Genomic DNA, 22,861 nt, shown 5'->3' on the forward strand with positions numbered 1-22,861 from the left:
TATGTCACTGATGTCAGCTAGGACTGTATACTTGTAGTAAATAAAGATATTATTAGGTCCTCGTCAAGCCCTGAGTGAGCTATGTGACACATAAGGTGAGAGCAAGAGCTGTGTTTACTCAACATCTCCACCAGTGTCACACGGGATGGTAATTTATTCACTGGTTGTGTGGTCATATTAGCTACGAGTTTGTCTTGAAATCTTCCACGTGATGGTGAGTCAACTATGAAGGTGCCTTGATGGCACCTTCTTTCCCACTTAGCTCCCATTTTCTGGGTTGTCTATGCCTTCTAAGGCTGTGATAAATACCTAAGTATGGAACTAAATCTCACCTCTCCAGTATGTTACTGCACAGGTAGAGTGATCTATGCAGTTACTTTTATGAAATACAATTCTAATAGCAGTAAAAGTTACTTTTAAATCATATAGGGTTAATAAAAACCTTTATGAAGTGTGAAGTGCAGCGAGGACTGAAGTTCCTGCCTGAGTTAACATGTACAGAATGTGTGACTAGTTTACGATTGACAGGCCTATCATTATTATTACAGAGGAAGCGCTAAATACGGAGGACTTATACAGCGCCTGAGGAATATGAGAGGCAATTAAGCTTGATTGAAGGAAGGGGTAGACAGGTCTAGTTCCTTGCATCTAGAGCTCATCATCAGTGCCACCTAAGAGGCTGATTTTCAGAAGCATTGGCCATCCACCTGAACGTTGGTGAGACTGTCATTCCTGTGACTATATCTTGTAACATCTCAGCTCCCGCAGCGAGCTGGAGGAACTGTCGCTCAGACTGGGAAACTTAGATATTATTACCTATACAACTATCAAGGAACTCCGATATTGGTAAAATTACCTGAATCTGTAAAACAGCACTTATAAACACACACAAAAAAAAAGCCGAAAAATTCAATTAAGTAAATTATTAGAGACTATTGAGCTGGATGCAATATAAACAAATTGTGGGTGACAGTAAAGACTTTCGGGTTAATCCCCTGATGATCAAGTTCATTATATACTAGAAACTAATATAAATGACTATCGATACCTTATCAAAGGCAGAATATGATCGTTTCAATCACTGGTACATTATTACACTGGTACATTATTACACTGGTACATTATTACACTGGTACTGGTACATACATTATTACACTGGTACATTATTACACTGGTACATTATTACACTGGTACATTATTACACTGGTACATTATTACACTGGTACATTATTACACTGGTACATTATTAAACTGGTACATTATTACACTGGTACATTATTACACTGGTACATTATTACACTGGTACATTATTACACTGGTACATTATTACACTGGTACATTATTACACTGGTACATTATTATACTGGTACATTATTATACTGGTACATTATTACACTGGTACATTATTACACTGGTACATTATTATACTGGTACATTATTACACTGGTACATTATTACACTGGTACATTATTACACTGGTACATTATTATACTGGTACATTATTACACTGGTACATTATTACACTGGTACATTATTACACTGGTACATTATTATACTGGTACATTATTACACTGGTACATTATTACACTGGTACATTATTACACTGGTACATTATTATACTGGTACATTATTACACTGGTACATTATTACACTGGTACATTATTACACTGGTACATTATTACACTGGTACATTATTACACTGGTACATTATTACACTGGTACATTATTACACTGGTACATTATTACACTGGTACATTATTATACTGGTACATTATTACACTGGTACATTATTACACTGGTACATTATTATACTGGTACATTATTACACTGGTACATTATTATACTGGTACATTATTACACTGGTACATTATTACACTGGTACATTATTACACTGGTACATTATTACACTGGTACATTATTACACTGGTACATTATTACACTGGTACATTATTACACTGGTACATTATTACACTGGTACATTATTACACTGGTACATTATTACACTGGTACATTATTATACTGGTACATTATTACACTGGTACATTATTACACTGGTACATTATTATACTGGTACATTATTACACTGGTACATTATTATACTGGTACATTATTACACTGGTACATTATTACACTGGTACATTATTACACTGGTACATTATTACACTGGTACATTATTATACTGGTACATTATTACACTGGTACATTATTACACTGGTACATTATTATACTGGTACATTATTACACTGGTACATTATTACACTGGTACATTATTATACTGGTACATTATTACACTGGTACATTATTACACTGGTACATTATTATACTGGTACATTATTACACTGGTACATTATTATACTGGTACATTATTACACTGGTACATTATTACACTGGTACGTTATTACACTGGTACATTATTACACTGGTACATTATTATACTGGTACATTATTACACTGGTACATTATTATACTGGTACATTATTACACTGGTACATTATTACACTGGTACATTATTACACTGGTACATTATTACACTGGTACATTATTACACTGGTACATTATTATACTGGTACATTATTACACTGGTACATTATTACACTGGTACATTATTACACTGGTACATTATTACACTGGTACATTATTATACTGGTACATTATTACACTGGTACATTATTATACTGGTACATTATTACACTGGTACATTATTACACTGGTACATTATTACACTGGTACATTATTATACTGGTACATTATTACACTGGTACATTATTACACTGGTACATTATTATACTGGTACATTATTACACTGGTACATTATTATACTGGTACATTATTACACTGGTACATTATTACACTGGTACATTATTACACTGGTACATTATTATACTGGTACATTATTACACTGGTACATTATTATACTGGTACATTATTACACTGGTACATTATTATACTGGTACATTATTACACTGGTACATTATTATACTGGTACATTATTACACTGGTACATTATTACACTGGTACATTATTACACTGGTACATTATTATACTGGTACATTATTACACTGGTACATTATTATACTGGTACATTATTACACTGGTACAATACTACAACCTGGATATAATATACAGGTTATGCTATTGCCATCACTGAAGAACACGCACCTCGGTATCTGGACCATTTAAGCAAAGACTAAAGTACAATAACTGATAAGAAAATGCATTTTAGTGAGTATTATATCTAATAATAATTTGAAGTCTAATTTGCAGCTGTTATATGGAAGTGAGTTAGGGTTAATGACAGTGTTTGGTAAATAGTGGGACATGTGGGTGTTATTACCAGAAGAAGGACGATCATAACACACATCGCTGCATACATACATACCCAGAGAAGTGTATTTCTCTCAGCATATATATATATATATATGTCGTGCCGAATAGGTAAAACTGGTCAATTAGCAAGAACTCATTCAAAATTAAGTCCTTTCTAAAATTTTATCTTATACGTTTAAAGATATATTTTTTCATTTACGTTTATGTAAAAATTAATAATTTTCTACCAAAAGAACTTTAGAAAACTTACCTAACCTTATAACAAACGCAATTTAATGTAGCCTAAACCAACTAAATATATTTTAGATAAGTTTACAGCAATTTAATAATAAACACAAAGAAATATTTTGTTTGCGTTAGGTTCAGAATGATTTTTGCGAAATTATTACATACACAATTTTTGCTTGCCTTATTCGGCAAGAAGAGCGTTGCTATTTAAGGCAAAAATCGCAAGTTTTACCTATTCGGCACGATATATATATATATATATATATATATATATATATATATATATATATATATATATATATCACACTGGCCGATTCCCACCAAGGCAGGGTGGCCCGAAAAAGAAAAACTTTCACCATCATTCACTCCATCACTGTCTTGCCAGAAGGGTGCTTTACACTACAGTTTTTAAACTGCAACATTAACACCCCTCCTTCACAGTGCAGGCACTGTACTTCCCATCTCCAGGACTCAAGTCCGGCCTGCCGGTTTCCCTGAACCCCTTCATAAATGTTACTTTGCTCACACTCCAACAGCACGTCAAGTATTAAAAACCATTTGTCTCCATTCACTCCTATCAAACACGCTCACGCATGCCTGCTGGAAGTCCAAGCCCCTCGCACACAAAACCTCCTTTACCCCCTCCCTCCAACCTTTCCTAGGCCGACCCCTACCCCGCCTTCCTTCCACCGAACCACCTCAACAACCCTTCCTCAGCCCTCTGGACAACAGTTTTGGTAATCCCCCACCTCCTCCTAACTTCCAAACTACGAATTCTCTGCATTATATTCACACCACACATTGCTCTCAGACATGACATCTCCACTGCCTCCAGCCTTCTCCTCGCTGCAACATTCATCACCCACGCTTCACACCCATATAAGAGCGTTGGTAAAACATGGGTGATGAATGTTGTGTGCGCGCGCTCGCTGAAAGTTTGATCTAATTTATATTTTAGGAATTAAAGTATTCTTGTTTGATGTTGAAAAGGTCACGTCCAGCCTTAATGGTCCTCACACGGTCAATATATACTTTAAACTCCGTTAACCACCCAACCAACATGTGTTAACATCTACAGGGCAAAGGTACTTAACATCTGTTAGTGGATGAATAAGACACATGGGCGACACTTGGTATCTTTGAGGCGTTTTTCCCCAGCCAGGGAGCTTAGCCAATCTAACACAGATATGTGACTGTTGCCTTTTATATTGGTGCCAGTTGAAGACAGCCTGATGCAGCAGTTGTAGACGTGGTCACATGTGGGCGGGGTCCACTAGTGGAAGTAGTATCTGCTGGAAGGAGCTGGAAGATGTGTGTTTGTGTGTGTGTGGACATATATATATATATATATATATATATATATATATATATATATATATATATATATATATATATATATATATATATATATATATATATATATATATATATATATTTATATATATATATATATATATATATATATATATATATATATATATATATATATATATGCCTTAACGAGAACCCTGGTGCAGTCGATAGACTTGAAACCTTGATAGGACTTCAAGACTTTTTTCAAGTATTTCAGATATGCTGGAAACTGAAGCCTGGGTAGTGTCTTCAAGAGGACCTAACAAGCTCCCTTCAAGGGAGGGGATGCCTTAATGCTGGTAAAGGGCTCCCCCCCCCTCTCCCCCTTTTTTTCCTCGCATCAAATCCAATCCCCAGGTGAGGGAATGCTGAGGTATTGGCGAGGGGCCTCGTAGATATTTTCGACCGCGTGACCTTTATGCCGTCTTCAAGGACTGTAATTAGGCAATTGTTAGCATTAAGGTTTGTATTATAGTTAGTATTATGCTTCAGTATTATAGCTAGTATTTTAGTGTTACAGTTAGTATTCTAGTTAGAAAGGGTTAGTATTCTAGTTAGAAAGGGTTAGTATTCTAATTAGAAAAGGTTAGTATTCTAGTTAGAAAGGGTTAGTATTCTAGTTAGAAAGGGTTAGTATTCTAGTTAGAAAGGGTTAGTATTCTAGTTAGAAAGGGTTAGTATTCTAGTTGAAAAGGGTTAGTATTCTAGTTAGAAAGGGTTAGTATTCTAGTTAGAAAGGGTTAGTATTCTAGTTAGAAAGGGTTAGTATTCTAGTTAGAAAGGGTTAGTATTCTAGTTGAAAAGGGTTAGTATTCTAGTTAGAAAAGGTTAGTATTCTAGTTAGAAAAGGTTAGTATTCTAGTTAGAAAGGGTTAGTATTCTAGTTAGAAAGGGTTAGTATTCTAGTTGAAAAGGGTTAGTATTCTAGTTAGAAAGGGTTAGTATTCTAGTTAGAAAGGGTTAGTATTCTAGTTAGAAAGGGTTAGTATTCTAGTTAGAAAGGGTTAGTATTCTAGTTAGAAAGGGTTAGTATTCTAGTTAGAAAGGGTTAGTATTCTAGTTAGAAAGGGTTAGTATTCTAGTTAGAAAGGGTTAGTATTCTAGTTAGAAAGGGTTAGTATTCTAGTTAGAAAGGGTTAGTATTCTAGTTAGAAAGGGTTAGTATTCTAGTTAGAAAGGGTTAGTATTCTAGTTAGAAAGGGTTAGTATTCTAGTTGAAAAGGGTTAGTATTCTAGTTAGAAAAGGTTAGTATTCTAGTTAGAAAAGGTTAGTATTCTAGTTAGAAAGGGTTAGTATTCTAGTTAGAAAGGGTTAGTATTCTAGTTGAAAAGGGTTAGTATTCTAGTTAGAAAGGGTTAGTATTCTAGTTAGAAAGGGTTAGTATTCTAGTTAGAAAGGGTTAGTATTCTAGTTAGAAAGGGTTAGTATTCTAGTTAGAAAGGGTTAGTATTCTAGTTAGAAAGGGTTAGTATTCTAGTTAGAAAGGGTTAGTATTCTAGTTAGAAAGGGTTAGTATTCTAGTTAGAAAGGGTTAGTATTCTAGTTAGAAAGGGTTAGTATTCTAGTTAGAAAGGGTTAGTATTCTAGTTAGAAAGGGTTAGTATTCTAGTTAGAAAGGGTTAGTATTCTAGTTGAAAAGGGTTAGTATTCTAGTTAGAAAAGGTTAGTATTCTAGTTAGAAAAGGTTAGTATTCTAGTTAGAAAGGGTTAGTATTCTAGTTGAAAAGGGTTAGTATTCTAGTTAGAAAGGGTTAGTATTCTAGTTAGAAAGGGTTAGTATTCTAGTTAGAAAGGGTTAGTATTCTAGTTAGAAAGGGTTAGTATTCTAGTTAGAAAGGGTTAGTATTCTAGTTAGAAAGGGTTAGTATTCTAGTTAGAAAGGGTTAGTATTCTAGTTAGAAAGGGTTAGTATTCTAGTTAGAAAGGGTTAGTATTCTAGTTAGAAAGGGTTAGTATTCTAGTTAGAAAGGGTTAGTATTCTAGTTAGAAAGGGTTAGTATTCTAGTTAGAAAGGGTTAGTATTCTAGTTAGAAAGGGTTAGTATTCTAGTTAGAAAGGGTTAGTATTCTAGTTAGAAAGGGTTAGTATTCTAGTTAGAAAGGGTTAGTATTCTAGTTAGAAAGGGTTAGTATTCTAGTTAGAAAGGGTTAGTATTCTAGTTAGAAAGGGTTAGTATTCTAGTTAGAAAGGGTTAGTATTCTAGTTAGAAAGGGTTAGTATTCTAGTTAGAAAGGGTTAGTATTCTAGTTAGAAAGGGTTAGTATTCTAGTTAGAAAGGGTTAGTATTCTAGTTAGAAAGGGGGTTATCATTAGTTTCTACATGCATGGGCCCATCAAGGTAGGGAGAACTCATCTATTTCTGGTTGCAGGGGTCGAGTCTGTGCTCCTGGCCCCGCCACTCTGCTGGCCTCTACTAGGCCTGTGCCTTGAGGCTGGCGAAGGCCTCTGGATCTAAAACAATGGCACCACTCTCTCCCACTTAATCAAATCTAAATAACTTTCAGTGTCCCGGTTGTTGTATGACTCATGAGGATTTAGTGCATCCTCATGAGCATAATTATAATAATTTAAGATATATGGGTAAAAACCACTATTAAACAGAAAATATTAATGACTGGTACGGTATTGAAAAAAAAAAATAAGGAATGGAATTTACAGGAAAGATACAAGTGAATGGTATTGTTCGTGCCACAGGAACTACAGTGGTGTGTTCTCGAGTTACCACCAGTTCTACTGCTGGGTACTGTGGTGCAGGTGACCACTGCTGTGACTACCACAGCTAACACTGCTCTGTTTCTGCCACTCGTCCTGATGTAACTGCTGAGCCAGCATCAGTCATCACTTGATTTCGGTTTGCCCCAGCATAGTATCTAGCTAAATCTTATGCTTGTAAAATAGCTTGTCCAGCTGGTTCATGAGAAACCACGGAACGGATCGGGGTTGAACCTGTGGCGAGTGAGTGGTATAAACTCCAGGCCAGTGCGCTGGCCTAGAGTTTTACCGCTCACTCGCCATGGGCTCAAAACCCACCCATTCAGCGGTTTGTTTGCAATCGTGTTATTACGATTTCGTGAGTTTCAAGAAGAGTTTGTGTCATTCTGCTACAGTTTTTATTTTTTTTCTCAAGAAAACCTTAGCATACATTCATGTTGTATCTCTTGCCTCGAAGTTCCATTACATTGTTTCGATTTATGATGCATTGTGAACTTCAATTTTTTTTTTTATGTTTTAATTTCTTCAAGACTTAAAAGTCTGAATGAAGTCCCGTAGTCTCCGTTTATAATAATAATAATAATAATAATAATAATAATAATAATAATAATAATAATAATAATAATAATAATAATAATAATATATTTTTATTTCTACATGTCTACAGGTCTAGCTGACATCAATAATATGCTACTATATAGAAAGCCACTTGTCATGCAGAGCATTTCGAGCAAATTAGGTCAGTTTTGTCCCAGGATGCTACCCACACTATTCGACTAACACCCAGGTACCCATTTTTACTGATGGGTGAACAGGGACAACAGGTGTAAGGAAACATGCCCAATGTTTTCGCTCTTGCTGGTAATCGAACCCGGACCCTCAGCGTGTGAAGCGACAGCTTTGCCTACCAGACCACGAGCTACTTTGAATAAGCAAATGAGCATTTATTTAAGGGAACATAGATGTTATAGGTGCATAAAAATAGTACATTATATAGATTTAACCGAGAACAATTTATTAATATTAAACAATGTGACTTATTTCCATTGGGTCCTTGTCACTTGACGTAAGTTACAGTCTACCATTAACAATATAACAATAAAAATCAACACAAGAACAGAATAATCCACATCACTCTTACGTTTACAATACAAGAAGTCACATTCTTTCACCATTGTTCTTTAATTTCGCATTTCAATGCCGTCAGGAAACATTATTTAATTAAGAGAGAAGTCATCCATGGGGGAACAAAAGCCGATATAATCCAGAAATAGGCTAGACCTGCCTATCAACATTAATAGGTGAGACTGCTTTTAAGTCTTCCTACAGTAAATATATTAGTGCACGTAGTTGTGAGCTTTTGTTTTCAGACCGACAAGAAATCGGCAAGATATACTACAACGTTACTTATGTTCGGAGGCTCCAGCAAAGGCACCTTCAGCAGCTGAAGGTCGTCCTGAAATATTTACACTTCTCGGGGCTCGTTTTATTGATGTTAATGCACAGTCTGTCCAGCTGGTGTGAGGGACACGTACGTGTTTAGGTCCTTGGCTACACCCAAACATTACCATCCCCTTGGCAATAACAATAACATTATCGTCAACAAACAAACAAGTCGGGGGTCAAATGACACCTGGAAGACACGGGATGAAATTCAAGTCCTGTAATTGAGGATACGTCTAGTTCCTCGGGCAGGACCCCTCCAAGTAGCGAGCTGGAGGCTTAATCCTCCGTCCAGCATTCTGGACCAAGTCTCTGACGGAGAGATGTGTTATCAGAGATCATAACTGTTCGAAAAGTGTGCTATAAAAGGTCATGACTTGTCAGATACATGATCAATAAAACGTCATGGCTAGCCAAAGAGATGCTCAGGAAAAGGTCATGGCTTGCCAGAGAGATGAATAATGAAAGGTATATTAATAAAAGGTCATGGCTAGCCAGATATATTAATAAAAGGTCATGGCTAGCCAGATATATTAATAAAAGGTCATGGCTAGCCAGATATATTAATAAAAGGTCATGGCTAGCCAGATATATTAATAAAAGGTCATGGCTAGCCAGATATATTAATAAAAGGTCATGGCTAGCCAGATATATTAATAAAAGGTCATGGCTAGCCAGATATATTAATTAAAGGTCATGGCTAGCCAGATATATTAATAAAAGGTCATGGCTAGCTAGATATATTAATAAAAGGTCATGGCTAGCCAGATATATTAATTAAAGGTCATGGCTAGCCAGATATATTAATAAAAGGTCATGGCTAGCCAGATATATTAATAAAAGGTCATGGCTAGCCAGATATATTAATTAAAGGTCATGGCTAGCCAGATATATTAATAAAAGGTCATGGCTAGCCAGATATATTAATAAAAGGCCATGGCTAGCCAGATATATTAATTAAAGGTCATGGCCAGCCAGATATATTAATAAAAGGCCATGGCTTGCCAGATTTATTAATAAAAGGTCATGGCTAACCAGATATTTTAATAAAAAGTCATGGCTAGACAGATATATTAATAAAAGGTCATGGTGTGGGTGTAGCCACACCATAACTATGGTATGGGTGATAGTCACACCATACCCATGGTGTGGGTGTAGCCATAATATACCCATGGTACGGGTGATAGTCACACAATACCCATGGTGTGGGTGTAGCCATACCATAATTATGGTATGGGTGATAGTCACACAATACCCATGGTGTGGGTGTAGCCATACTATAACTATGGTATGGGTGGTAGCCAAACCATACCCATGGTATGGGTGGTAGCCAAACCATACCCATGGTGTGGGGCGGGCTATTGAGATATAGGTAGCGCAGGGGTTGAAGAGGGAGTGGGAGAGTTTTAAAAATGCAGTTAGAATGCGGAGCAGAAGTTTGTGGCTATTGGAGGGTGGGTGCAGGAGGACAGAGGAGTGGCTGGTGGAATGATGAGGTAAAGGATGTGATGAGGGAGAAAAAGTTTTTTTTGAGAGGTTTTTACAAAACTGAAGTGATATAAGGGTGGAGTATATGGAGAGTAAAAAAAAAGTGAAGAGAGTGGTAATGGAGTGCAAAAGGAGAGCAAGTGATAGAGTGGGTGAGGCACTCTCAACAAATTTTGCTGAGAATAATAAAAAAAAATTTGAGTGACATAAATAGGTTAAGAAAGCCTAGGGTGCAAGTGGACTTGACCGTTAAACACAGAATAGGGGAGTTAGTAGATGGGGAGTGAGTTTGAGGTACTGTGAAGATGGTGGGAATATTTTGAGGAACTCTTAAATACTGATGAAGAGAGACAGGTAGTGATTTCATGCATTCGCCAGGGAGGTATAACATCTTTTAGAGGTGGAGAAAAGCTAGATGTGAGTATGGGGGAGGTTCGTGAGGCATTAGGTAGAATGAAAGGGTGTAAAGCAGCTGGAACTGATGGGATCATAATAGAAATGTTAAAAACAGGTAGGGATATAGTTTTGGAGTGGTTGGTACTTTTGTTCAATAAATGCATGAAAGAGGAGAAGCTACCTAGGAATTGGCAGAGAGCATGCATAGTTCCTTTATTTAAAGGGAAGGGAACAAAAGAGAGTATAAATATTATAGGGGAATAAGCCTAATGAGTATACCAAGTGAAGTGTATGGTATGATTATTATTGAAGGAATTAAAGGTAAGACAGAGAGCAGGATCGCAGATGAACAAGAAGGCTTTAAAATGGGTAGGGGATGTGTAGATCAAGTGTTTACATTAAATCATATGAGTGAACAATATTTAGATAAAGGTAGGGAAGTTTTCGTTGTTTTTATGGATTCAGGATAGGCATATGATAGGGGAGCAATGTGGCAGATTTTGCAAGTGTATGGAATAGGTGATAAGTTGCTAATGCTATATAAAGCTTTTATTGGGATAGTGAGGCTCAGGTTAGGGTGTGTAAGAGAGAGGGAGACTACTTCTCGGTAAAAGTAGGTCTTAGACAGGATGTGTAATGTCACCATGGTTAACATTTATAGATGGGGTTGCAAAAGAAGTAAATGCTAGGGCGTTAGGGAGAGGGGTGGGATTGAATTATAAGGAATCAAATACAAAATGGGAGTTGGCGCAGTAACTTTTTGGTGATGATACTGTGCTTTTTGGAGATTCCGGAGAGAAGTTGCAAAGATTAGTGGACGAGTTTGGGAGGGTGTATAAAGGAAGAAAGTTGAAAGTGAACATAGATAAGAGTAAAGTGATGAGAGTATCAAACAAGCTGGGTAAAGGAAAATTGGGTATCAGATTGAAGGGAGGAAGTATGGCAGAAGTGAATGCTAACTTGCTTGTTAACCTGCTAACTTACATCCTAATTTACTTGCTAACTTACTTGTTAACTTGCTTTCTAATTGCTAACTTGCTTGCTTGTTAACTTGCTTGCTAGCTTACTTGCTTATTAATTTACATACTTGCGTGCTTACTTAGGTTCTTACTTTCTTGTTTCTTGTGCTTATCCTGCTGTATAGTCCTTGTGGCTTAGCGCTTCTTTTTTGATTATAATAATAATAATAATTGTGCTTATCCTACTAAATTATAACTTACTTATAATATGAAGGAATCATTATAGTAAATGTAGCAATTACGCAACTTAATCATTTTTCTGATGCATGCAGCATTATTATAAGTTTTTCCCCTCCCGAAGTGAACCAGAATTATAATTTTAAATGCAACATCAGTCCCAATAATTGTAAATATTTATACAGCGCCTCCCTGTAGAAGCCTGCGGAAAACTCTCTTCTGATTGGCTGGGCTTCCTGAAGGGAGCTGCGTTGCAATTGGCTGTCTCTGTCTCTTCCTCGGGAGAGGTGTGTTGTGATTGGCTGGTCCGGTCTCTGCCAGAGGTCTTTAGCGTTGTGTGCGGCATGGTGTCAGTCCCATCAACATTATGACACACTTTGCAGGTATTATTGTGGCTTTTTTCTTGATTTAATCGCGTGGTTTGTTGACGGAGGTTCGAGCCTGTGATCCCAGGTGGTTGGAGGAGGGGATGTGTGCTGCGGGTCTGAGGAAATGGCGCTGGAGCATATGTTAGTGTCCTTTTAGTTTCGAGGTATGGAAGGAAATAGCATGGTCATTGGAGATTTAGTTATTGTGGAAGTGTTTATTTACATGTGTACTGGTAATTTTTTAAATGTACTGGACCCTAGAAGTTGTAAGTGACTGTCCTGTAGCTGGGTTGTGCGACTCCTGGGCGGAATGGTATTGTCCATCTGGCTTCGAAATGTCACTTTGTCTGACTTCTTTTTTGGGTTATCTTAGATAATTTATGCTATGGATGACACTTGTACTTATGTGTACCTGTGCTTGAATAAACTTATTAGGTTTCTGCAGTATATAGACCTCTATACATCACGGAATAACACAGAATGAAGGAATTTAGCACCTGGCCTACTGGCCCATGTTAGGCAGGTCCAACTCTCACGCTCGTGTTCTCGCCCAACCTATATTTAATACTGCCCAAAGTTCCTAACTTAGTGACATTACATGGGAAAATAAGCTACTTTGACTTTTCTGTGGGTTATCCTACGTAATTTACACATGTTAAACTATGTATGATAATTGTACTTATGTACCTATACCTAAATAAACTATCATCACTTGGGAGTTTGTGCCACTCCACTAAAATTCTATTGCCCTGTATAACCTCCCCAGGCCCCTAATAACTTCCCCAGGAGGTGCATAACCTCCCCAGGCCCCTAATAACTTCCCCAGGAGGTGCATAACCTCCCCAGGCCCCTAATAACTTCCCCAGGAGGTGCATAACCTCCCCAGGCCCCTGATAATATCACTACATTTGTTCTGGTTTGATTCTTTCAGCATGTTATTTATATCCCCTTTATTCCTGTTTTCCATTTGTACACTTCAGTATCTATTTTCATATGAAAAATTTCTGATACTTATCATTAACTTTGTCATCCTTCCCTGCATATTTTCCAGTGCATTTATTCAGTAATAATGAGACCAGAACTTAGCAGCATAATCTAAAGGTTGTCTAACCAAGGATACCTTATATGAAGTTGAAGCATAACCGTAAGACTTCTGTTACTTTTTGATATGAGGCCAAACCTCCTGTAGCTTTCTAGTACAGCCTCTCCTCACTTTTAACGATGGGGTTCTGCTCCTCAGAGTAGATCGAAGAATTGAGACACTTATGCAACATGTGGGAATCTTTATTGTTGCGTAAGTGTCTCAATTCTTCAGCTTGTTGGTTTCAAAACCATTCATCACAATCACAAGAGTAGGTCAGTAAGTGAATTGGTCATTAAGCTAGAAGCATATTATGCTGATAGTGGGTTTGTGTCAACCATCTTTAGATATTTTTTTAATACCACCTTTGCACCATTTATTACATTTCTAGTATATTCTTAACAGTTTATACAGTTGTGTACCATATACCATAATAAACAGAATAGAGGAAATCAGCTCTAATATACATTATTTAGGTTTGCATACTGGTTGGAGAGCTGGTTGTAACTCCGAGCGGTTGGTAAATGAGTACGTCGCTAAATGAGGAGAGGCTGTATTGTCATCAGTAACAAGTAAATTTTTTGGGGGGCTTCGCTTGGTTGATACTGTCCTCGGCTCGCATGCAGGGACTGGGATCAGTCTCCAGCATGGGTGAAATGTTGGGCATGTTTCCTTATACCTGCTGCCCCTGTTCATCTAGCAGTAAGCAGGTACTTGGGTGTTAGTCAAGTTGTGCTGCATCCTGGGGACATTATTAAATGATCCCAGTGGAAATAAGTCCTTGATGTCTAAGCCTGGGTGGCTAACCCTTCAGGTTAAAATCCAAACAAAATCTTATTGTTATTTTTGAAGATTTTGTATTAGCAAAAGTACAGTACAGTAGTACATTTATTTTGCGTGCACATCACATCTTGAGCTAATTATTCAGTATAGTGTTATGTCACATGCCTGGCTGAATGCAAACATGCAAAAATGTGGGTGTAAAATTCATGATTTATATGAATGTTTCTGTTTTAAGGAACTGTGTATCATGTGTTGTGATGATTTCTCACCTGTACCCATTACCCCTAAAAGGAAGGAACCTTTGATTTTTCTTTGCCCCAACAGGTAATGTTAGCTGGCACCCATTACTAGGGATGGTGAAGATGGTGTTCTTTGTCACTTTGATGGCTGATGCTAACTTAAAATTACACATGTAGAGAAATTGGCTCGAGTTAATATTCTATATAGTACTTTAAAACCAGTGTTGCAATTAAGAGGACAGGTCATGATTTGGGGTCTTTGCTTTCCCTACTTTGTTTTATCAGTGTTTTTCACGAGCAGAAACATGAATGTGTATTTGCTCATAAATTGTATTAATTGAGGACTTATTTTGCTTTGCAGTTCACACCCCTGAGGGGGTAAAGTTTACTGATGGTCCCCAAAACTTTGGTAAAAATTCTACAAATTTTGAAGGTTTTGAGGGGAAAGTTAAGACATTTGTCTTTTCGAAAGATGGGAAGAGATTTGCTTGGATTGCAGATGGCCAGTAAGTGTTAGAATTTTATTTACAAGTTTTGTTTTTACACTTCAAATTTGTATTCTTTTAATATACAGCTTGTCATAAAATGCTGAAAGTGGTATTTAGACTAAGTACAATATTTTATTGATTTTGTTTTGACAAATAAAAGGCTTTAAATTATCACTTTCTAATTAAAGTTTCTCCCTAATTAGGGCTTATCAAGTCTATGCTCCATGTTATTTATATTCCTAGTTTCAGGTACAGTATTTACTATTCACTTCACTATTTTCTTTTTAACACACCAGCCATCTCCCACCAAGGTAGGGCAACTTGAAAAAGAAGAAACACTTTCACCATTCACTCTCTTCATAAATGTTACCTTGTTCACACTCCAGCAGCTTGTCAAGTCCCAAAAAGCACTTAGTCTCCACTTTCTCCTATTAACATTCTCATGCATGCTGGATATCCAAGCCTCTCACATACAAAACTTCCTTTGCCCCCTCCCTTCAACCTTTCCTATGCAACCCCTACCCTGCCTTCCCTCCACTGCAAATTTACACACCCTCCAAGTCATCCTGTTTTGCTCCATCCTCTAAATGTCCAAAGCACCTCAGCAACCTTTCTTCAGCTCTCTGGATAATACTTTTAGTAACCGTGCACTTCGTCCTAATCTGTAAGCTACAAATTCTCAGCATAATATTTGCACCGCACATTACTCTCAGTCGTGACCTCTCCATTGCCTCCAGCCTTTCACTGCAATATTAACAACCCATGCTTCACTCCCACATAAGAGCATTGGTACCACTGTACTCTTAATACATTCCCCTCTTTGTCTCCACAGATGCCTCAGTACACCACCCACCTTTTTTCCTTCATCAGTTCTATGGTTCACCTAGTCTTTCATGAACCAGTCCACTCTAAAATATCTAAACACATTCACTTCCTCCATACTCCCTCCTTCCAATCTGATATCCAGTCTTTAATTACCCAACTCATTTGTTACCCTATATTCACTTTTAATTTTCTTCTTTTACCTCCTCTTCTAAATTTGTTTATCAACCTTTGCAGTTTCTCTTCTGATTCTCACAAAAGCAGTGTCATCAGTAAATGCCACCTGTGACATCTCCCATTTTGTATGAGATTCAGCATATGTATATAAATCCCACACCTCTCAGCAACACCTTAGCATTCACTTTTACAACCCTATTTATAAATATGTTAAACAATGATGGTGACATGTTTGTCTCCAGCCTACTTTTGCAGGAAAATAATCTCCCCTCCTACATACCCTAATCTGAGCCTAATTATCCTTGTAAAAACTCTTAACTGCTTTCTGTAACTTACCACCTATTCCATACACTTGCAATACCTGCCACATTGCTCACCTATCCAGCCTATCATATGCCTTTAACAAATCCATAAATGCAATGAAAACTTCTTTAACCTTATTTAAAGGCTGTTAACTTGTATACTTCAATGTAAACACTTGGTCTACACATCCCCTACCCTACCCCTATTTTTATATATAAATCAGGGGATTTCTGATTTATACAGTTTATGATGTTACAAGGCACAAAATCCACCTGTCAGTGGGTTAATGGAAAGCTCATTCTGATGTTGCTACTGGTGTCACCAGATAAAAAATTAATGGTCATCTTCCCATTGTTTTACCTATTGTTCCTCATTCATATTGACCTGGTGTGTGATGGATTCAAGAAACCCAGTCTCTACAACTTTGTTGACTTCCACATTCGTGGATTTTTCATTTTCCAGTGTTTTTGCTGAAAACCAACCCAATGAATATAGTTAGTTATCAAATCTTTTTCTGGCTGAATAAATTTTCCATGCTTAAATCTTATTCTTTTCTTTATCTATTATAGATGTTAGTATTAACAAGCTTAGAGGGATGTATGTATAACAGAGGTATGCTCTCTGAAACAAACTCAAATCTGAAATGAAGTTTTATATTATTATTATTTTTTTTATTATTATCACACTGGCCGATTCCCACCAAGGCAGGGTGGCCCGAAAAAGAAAAACTTTCACCATCATTCACTCCATCACTGTCTTGCCAGAAGGGTGCTCTACACTACAGTTTTTAAACTGCAACATTAACACCCCTCCTTCAGAGTGCAGGCACTGTACTTCCCATCTCCAGGACTCAAGTCCGGCCTGCCGGTTTCCCTGAATCCCTTCATAAATGTTACTTTGCTCACACTCCAACAGCACGTCAAGTATTAAAAACCATTTGTCTCCATTCACTCTTATCAAACACGCTCATGCATGCCTGCTGGAAGTCCAAGCCCCTCGCACACAAAACCTCCTTTACCCCCTCCCTCCAACCCTTCCTAGGCCGACCCCTACCCCGCCTTCCTTCCACTACAGACTGATACACTCTTGAAGTCATTCTGTTTCGCTCCATTCTCTCTACATGTCCGAACCACCTCAACAACCCTTCCTCAGCCCTCTGGACAACAGTTTTGGTAATCCCGCACCTCCTCCTAACTTCCAAACTACGAATTCTCTGCATTATATTCACACCACACATTGCCCTCAGACATGACATCTCCACTGCCTCCAGCCTTCTCCTCGCTGCAACATTCATCACCCACGCTTCACACCCATATAAGAGTGTTGGTAAAACTATACTCTCATACATTCCCCTCTTTGCCTCCAAGGACAAAGTTCTTTGTCTCCACAGACTCCTAAGTGCACCACTCACTCTTTTTCCCTCATCAATTCTATGATTCACCTCATCTTTCATAGACCCATCCGCTGACACGTCCACTCCCAAATATCTGAATACATTCACCTCCTCCATACTCTCTCCCTCCAATCTGATATTCAATCTTTCATCACCTAATCTTTTTGTTATCCTCATAACCTTACTCTTTCCTGTATTCACCTTTAATTTTCTTCTTTTGCACACCCTACCAGGGCGTGCAAGGAGGAATAACATCTTGTAGGAGTGAGGAAGAGCCAGTTGTGAGTGTGGGGGAAGTTCATGACGCGGTAGGTAAAATGAAAGGGGGTAAGGCAGCCGGGATTGATGGGATAAAGATAGAAATGTTAAAAGCAGGTGGGGATATAGTTTTGGAGTGGTTGGTGCAATTATTTAATAAATGTATGGAAGAGGGTAAGGTACCTAGGGATTGGCAGAGAGCATGCATAGTTCCTTTGTATAAAGGCAAAGGGGATAAAAGAGAGTGCAAAAATTATAGGGGGATAAGTCTGTTAAGTGTACCTGGTAAAGTGTATGGTAGTTATAATTGAAAGAATTAAGAGTAAGACGGAGAGTAGGATAGCAGATGAACAAGGAGGCTTTAGGAAAGGTAGGGGGTGTGTGGACCAGGTGTTTACAGTGAAACATATAAGTGAACAGTATTTAGATAAGGCTAAAGAGGTCTTTGTGGCATTTATGGATTTGGAAAAGGCGTATGACAGGGTGGATAGGGGGGCAATGTGGCAGATGTTGCAAGTGTATGGTGTAGGAGGTGGGTTACTGAAAGCAGTGAAGAGTTTTTACGAGGATAGTGAGGCTCAAGTTAGAGTATGTAGGAAAGAGGGAAATTTTTTTCCCAGTAAAAGTAGGCCTTAGACAAGGATGTGTGATGTCACCGTGGTTGTTTAATATATTTATAGATGGGGTTGTAAGAGAAGTAAATGCGAGGGTCTTGGCAAGAGGCGTGGAGTTAAAAGATAAAGAATCACACACAAAGTGGGAGTTGTCACAGCTGCTCTTTGCTGATGACACTGTGCTCTTGGGAGATTCTGAAGAGAAGCTGCAGAGATTGGTGGAAGTTTTATATATAGACTTAATTTTGTATTAATATCTTCTTTTACAGGACCTTTAGGAATGCAACCCTTGTGGATTTCTAGGGATGACTGGACAGATGAATAAATATTTATTTGGTTGAAATATTGTTGTGTGCATTGTCAAGCCATTTTCAATTTCAGCATTTCTTTATCTGTATGGGTTTATGTAGATTGAGAGCTGTTTTAAGCTAAAATTTTATATATTTGCAGGGTGTTTGTGGTTGAGGCTCCAACTTGGCAGAGAATTGGATCTCTGAAGCACCCACGTGCCCAGGAGATTTGTTTTTCTCCTAAGGGCAGCTTCTTGGCTATCTGGGAGTCTTATGTCAGTGAGTTACAATGCTTTTAATGGCAGCTTCCTTTTACTGATGGGATAAGAAATCCTAATATGTAATGAAACTTAATTTTGAAGAAGAAAGTAAAAAGGAAGAAAATGGAGAGATGTAGAGCAGTCATATATTGTGACATTTATTTTGTGAAGTTTTATCAAGTTACTCTACGTAGTGAAGTTATCACAGTAAGCCTTGCTCTGCACCCATGTCTGCATTACTGTTGACCGAAAGCCTTTGTGTCCAAGGTCAAAATTTAAATTTGGGTCTTAGTGGGAGAGGGGGGTAAAAAGTATTTGACTTGAAATATTTTACATACAAGAGCTGAGGTTTAATTTTAATTTTATCATTAATTGATGGGTGGGTTTCAAACCCGAGGCCAAGTATGTGCTAGTTTTGCACTCTACTGCTGTACTATGATGGCTACAATAGATTTTGCAAACACATGGATAATTTTCTGCAGGGTTTCCTATGTAGGCACCTGTAAACATCACCTAAACTTGTGTTGTCAAATCACTGGGGCCTCAACATTTGGATATTAACCCTTTCAGGGTCCGTCCCGTAGATCTACGGCTTTACGTTCAGGGTCCAAACCGTAGATCTACGTCATGAGCTCAGCTCACTCTGATAAACTGTGAGTGGTACATTTGGGCCTAGATATGAGAGAATACAGTGGACCCCCGGTTAACGATTTTAGGGGTAATTGTTATGCGAAATAATCGTTATGTGAATGAATTTTCCCCATAAGAAATAATGGAAATAAAATTAATCCGTGCAAGACACCCAAAAGTATGAAAAAAAAAATTTTACTACATGAAATATACATTTTCCCACACACAAAGAGAAGGATACATGCACAATAGTAGAGTAGTACATGCACAGTATATATTGTGCATGTACTAGTCTACTAAATGAAGAATAAATGACACTTACCTTTATTGAAGATGCAGCAATGACTGATGAGACACTGTGTCCTGGGAGTGCCTTTTCCTCCTGAGTACTGTAGGTCCTGTTTGGCATTTTCTTCCAGAACAGGCCTTATCACACTGTGTATGCCACTACGATTCTTAAATCTCTCAAACCAACCTTTGCTGGCTTTAAATTCACCAATATGAGCACTAGTTCCAGGCATTTTTCCCTGTTCACCTGGGTGTTAGTCGACTTGTGTGGGTTGCATCCTGGGAGACAAGATTAAGGACCCCAATGGAAATAAGTTAGACAGTCTTCGATGACACTGACTTTTTTGGGTTATCCTGGGTGGCAAATCCTCTGGGGTTAATTGTTTCTTGGTATTCTCAATAAGCCACACCAACAACGGTGCTACAGCAGCAGCAGCAGCTGACAGTGCAGCAGCAGCAGCAGCTGACAGTGCAGCAGCAGCAGCAGCAGCAGCTGTACCACCAATAGTAGCGATGGTTGATTGGGTTTTATTATACAACCTGGCCAGCTCGGAGACATGCACTCCACTTTCATACTTATCAATGATCTTTTTCTTCATCTCTATTGTAATTCTCACCCTTATTGCTGTAAGGTTGGCACTAGAAGCTTTCTTGGGGCCCATGGTCACTTATTTTCCAGAAAAAGCACCGAAAACACTGTAATAATACGAAATATTCCGATTGTATGCTTGGATGTTACCGCGGAGGCTGGCTGGTAAACAATGCCACCGGCGGAACATGTGAGCGTGGCTCAGGCCGCACATTGGACGCGTCTCGGACGAAAATCGGTAAGCGGGTTTTTAAGCGGTATGTGAGGCAAAATTTTTGCGATTAAAGTAAGCGGTATACGAAATAATCGCTATGTGATGCCATCGTTATGCGGGGGTCCACTGTACATCTATGTGGTATGTGTGCACCACATAAAACAGATCCTGCAGCACACTGTGTATAATGAGAGAAAAAAACTGAAATCATGATTTTTCGATTAAAACCGACTTTGCAGTGTTTTTTCGTATGTTTTTTATAGTTGTATTTGCGATTTCTTGGTCTCATTTGATAGAATGGAAGACATATTACAGAAATAGAGATAATTTTGATTGGTTTTAGCACTGGAAATGGCTTGAAACTGAGCTCAAAGTAGCAGAAATGTTAAATTTTTGCCGATATTCAAGAGTAAACAAACGACCTCACACGTCTAATACACGCCAGCTTGTGGGTCTAATATACATTCACAAGTGTGGTGATGATATTTATACAATTATTACAGTATTGCATAACAGTAAATCTTCTATTTTTTGGTGTGAATAAAAATTCATTATGTGAATAAAAAATCAAAATGGAATTTATTTGTAAAGCCTCAAAACGTAACTAATGAACAGAGGAAATGTTAGTTTAGTTCCAGGAATACCTACAATGTTTATTCTGGACCCTATTTTGAAATTGAAATATTTTGAACTTTGTGTTAAATTGGCCAAATTAACAATTTCTGATCACTTTAATTTGTAGTTGAAACAGTTGACTTGGCGATTTCTTGTTCTCAGTCGATAGAATAGAAGTAATACTAGTGAAATAGCTGAGAATTTGGTTGACTGGAATAATGTAATTGGCCTAAAATGGGAGTCAAATTCGGCAAAATCGCCGATTCGTAAATATCGCTGACACATCAAAATTCGCGAGAGCATATTTTCGTCAATTTTTCATCAAATTTCGTACTTTTTGTTTTATTACCTTCACAAAAAGATTCTCTACCATTTCATAAGAAAAAATAACATTTTTTTTTTTTTAAATTCTTGGACACTGGGGCACCACTTCAGATTTGGGCCTTGGACCCTGAAGGGGTTAATGGGACTCCCTACTTGTACATCACTGATAATTCTTTGGGAGCCAGTGATGGATCATTATTTCATACCCAATCAGATGATGAGTATCAGGACATTGGTCCTGTTATTCATCATGCCTGTGTTAGACTGATAAAGCTGCTTGTGGGCGAAATGTCAAAGGAACATCGTGGAATCGCGGTATAGAGCATATTGGAGAATAACTTTATTTGTGGTACAGTATAAAATACAGGTGGGCCCCACTTATACAGCAGGTTAGGTTCCGGGCTACTCCTGTAAAGCGAAAATCACTATGAAGTGAAACAGCCTTTTTTCACTTTCAAATGCATATAAAAACCTGATAACACGTTTACACTATCATACTAAATGATCAATAAAGCTAGGCCTAAAAATGCATATATAGTACATACACACACACATTACTTACCTTAAAATATTTTCATCCATAGCTTAGTGAGTGGTGAATATATTTATTGTAGGAAGTTTGGATAAATGAAGAATAGATATAGTAATTGAAAACCATTGCATTAGTGAAACACCATAAAGCGAAGCGCTGTAAAGCGGGGCCCTCCTGTACTGACAAGTTGAGGAATAAGACATTAATTTATTGGTGTTGTATACTGTTGTATCTCGGTACAGGGAAAATCTGCAACTTTTTTACTAAACAGTTTAGCATGACCTACTTCCACTAGTAGGCCATACTTACCTGTGATATCACCTCCAGCTGCTACACCACACTTTGCTCCAGTATATAAGGTCTGACTGCATTCCTCTGTTTTAGGCTGAGGAACCAAGTATCTATCAAGGCTGAAGGACTGACAAGCTCAAGTATATTTCTTCTATCCT

General features: G+C 37.8%; 1 protein-coding gene across 2 annotated transcripts in view; it reads left to right on the forward strand.

The window, feature by feature from the left end:
• Positions 1–12,390: 12,390 nt before the first annotated feature.
• The window catches only part of LOC128689218 (eukaryotic translation initiation factor 2A), a 44,820-nt gene continuing 34,349 nt past the window's right edge, over positions 12,391–22,861 (forward strand). The window contains exons 1-3 of one of the 2 annotated variants that reach the window (XM_070086280.1): positions 12,391–12,527; positions 14,977–15,121; positions 19,121–19,239. In XM_070086280.1, the coding sequence (XP_069942381.1) occupies positions 12,512–12,527; positions 14,977–15,121; positions 19,121–19,239 (280 nt within the window). In that variant the 5' untranslated portion in view covers positions 12,391–12,511. Of the gene's footprint in view, positions 12,528–12,598; positions 12,654–14,976; positions 15,122–19,120; positions 19,240–22,861 lie in introns of those variants that run through there. The other variant, XM_070086279.1, reaches the window with a different exon arrangement.

This window comes from Cherax quadricarinatus, chromosome 18 (assembly GCF_038502225.1).
Source record: "Cherax quadricarinatus isolate ZL_2023a chromosome 18, ASM3850222v1, whole genome shotgun sequence".
In the NCBI taxonomy this organism is placed as follows: domain Eukaryota; kingdom Metazoa; phylum Arthropoda; class Malacostraca; order Decapoda; family Parastacidae; genus Cherax; species Cherax quadricarinatus.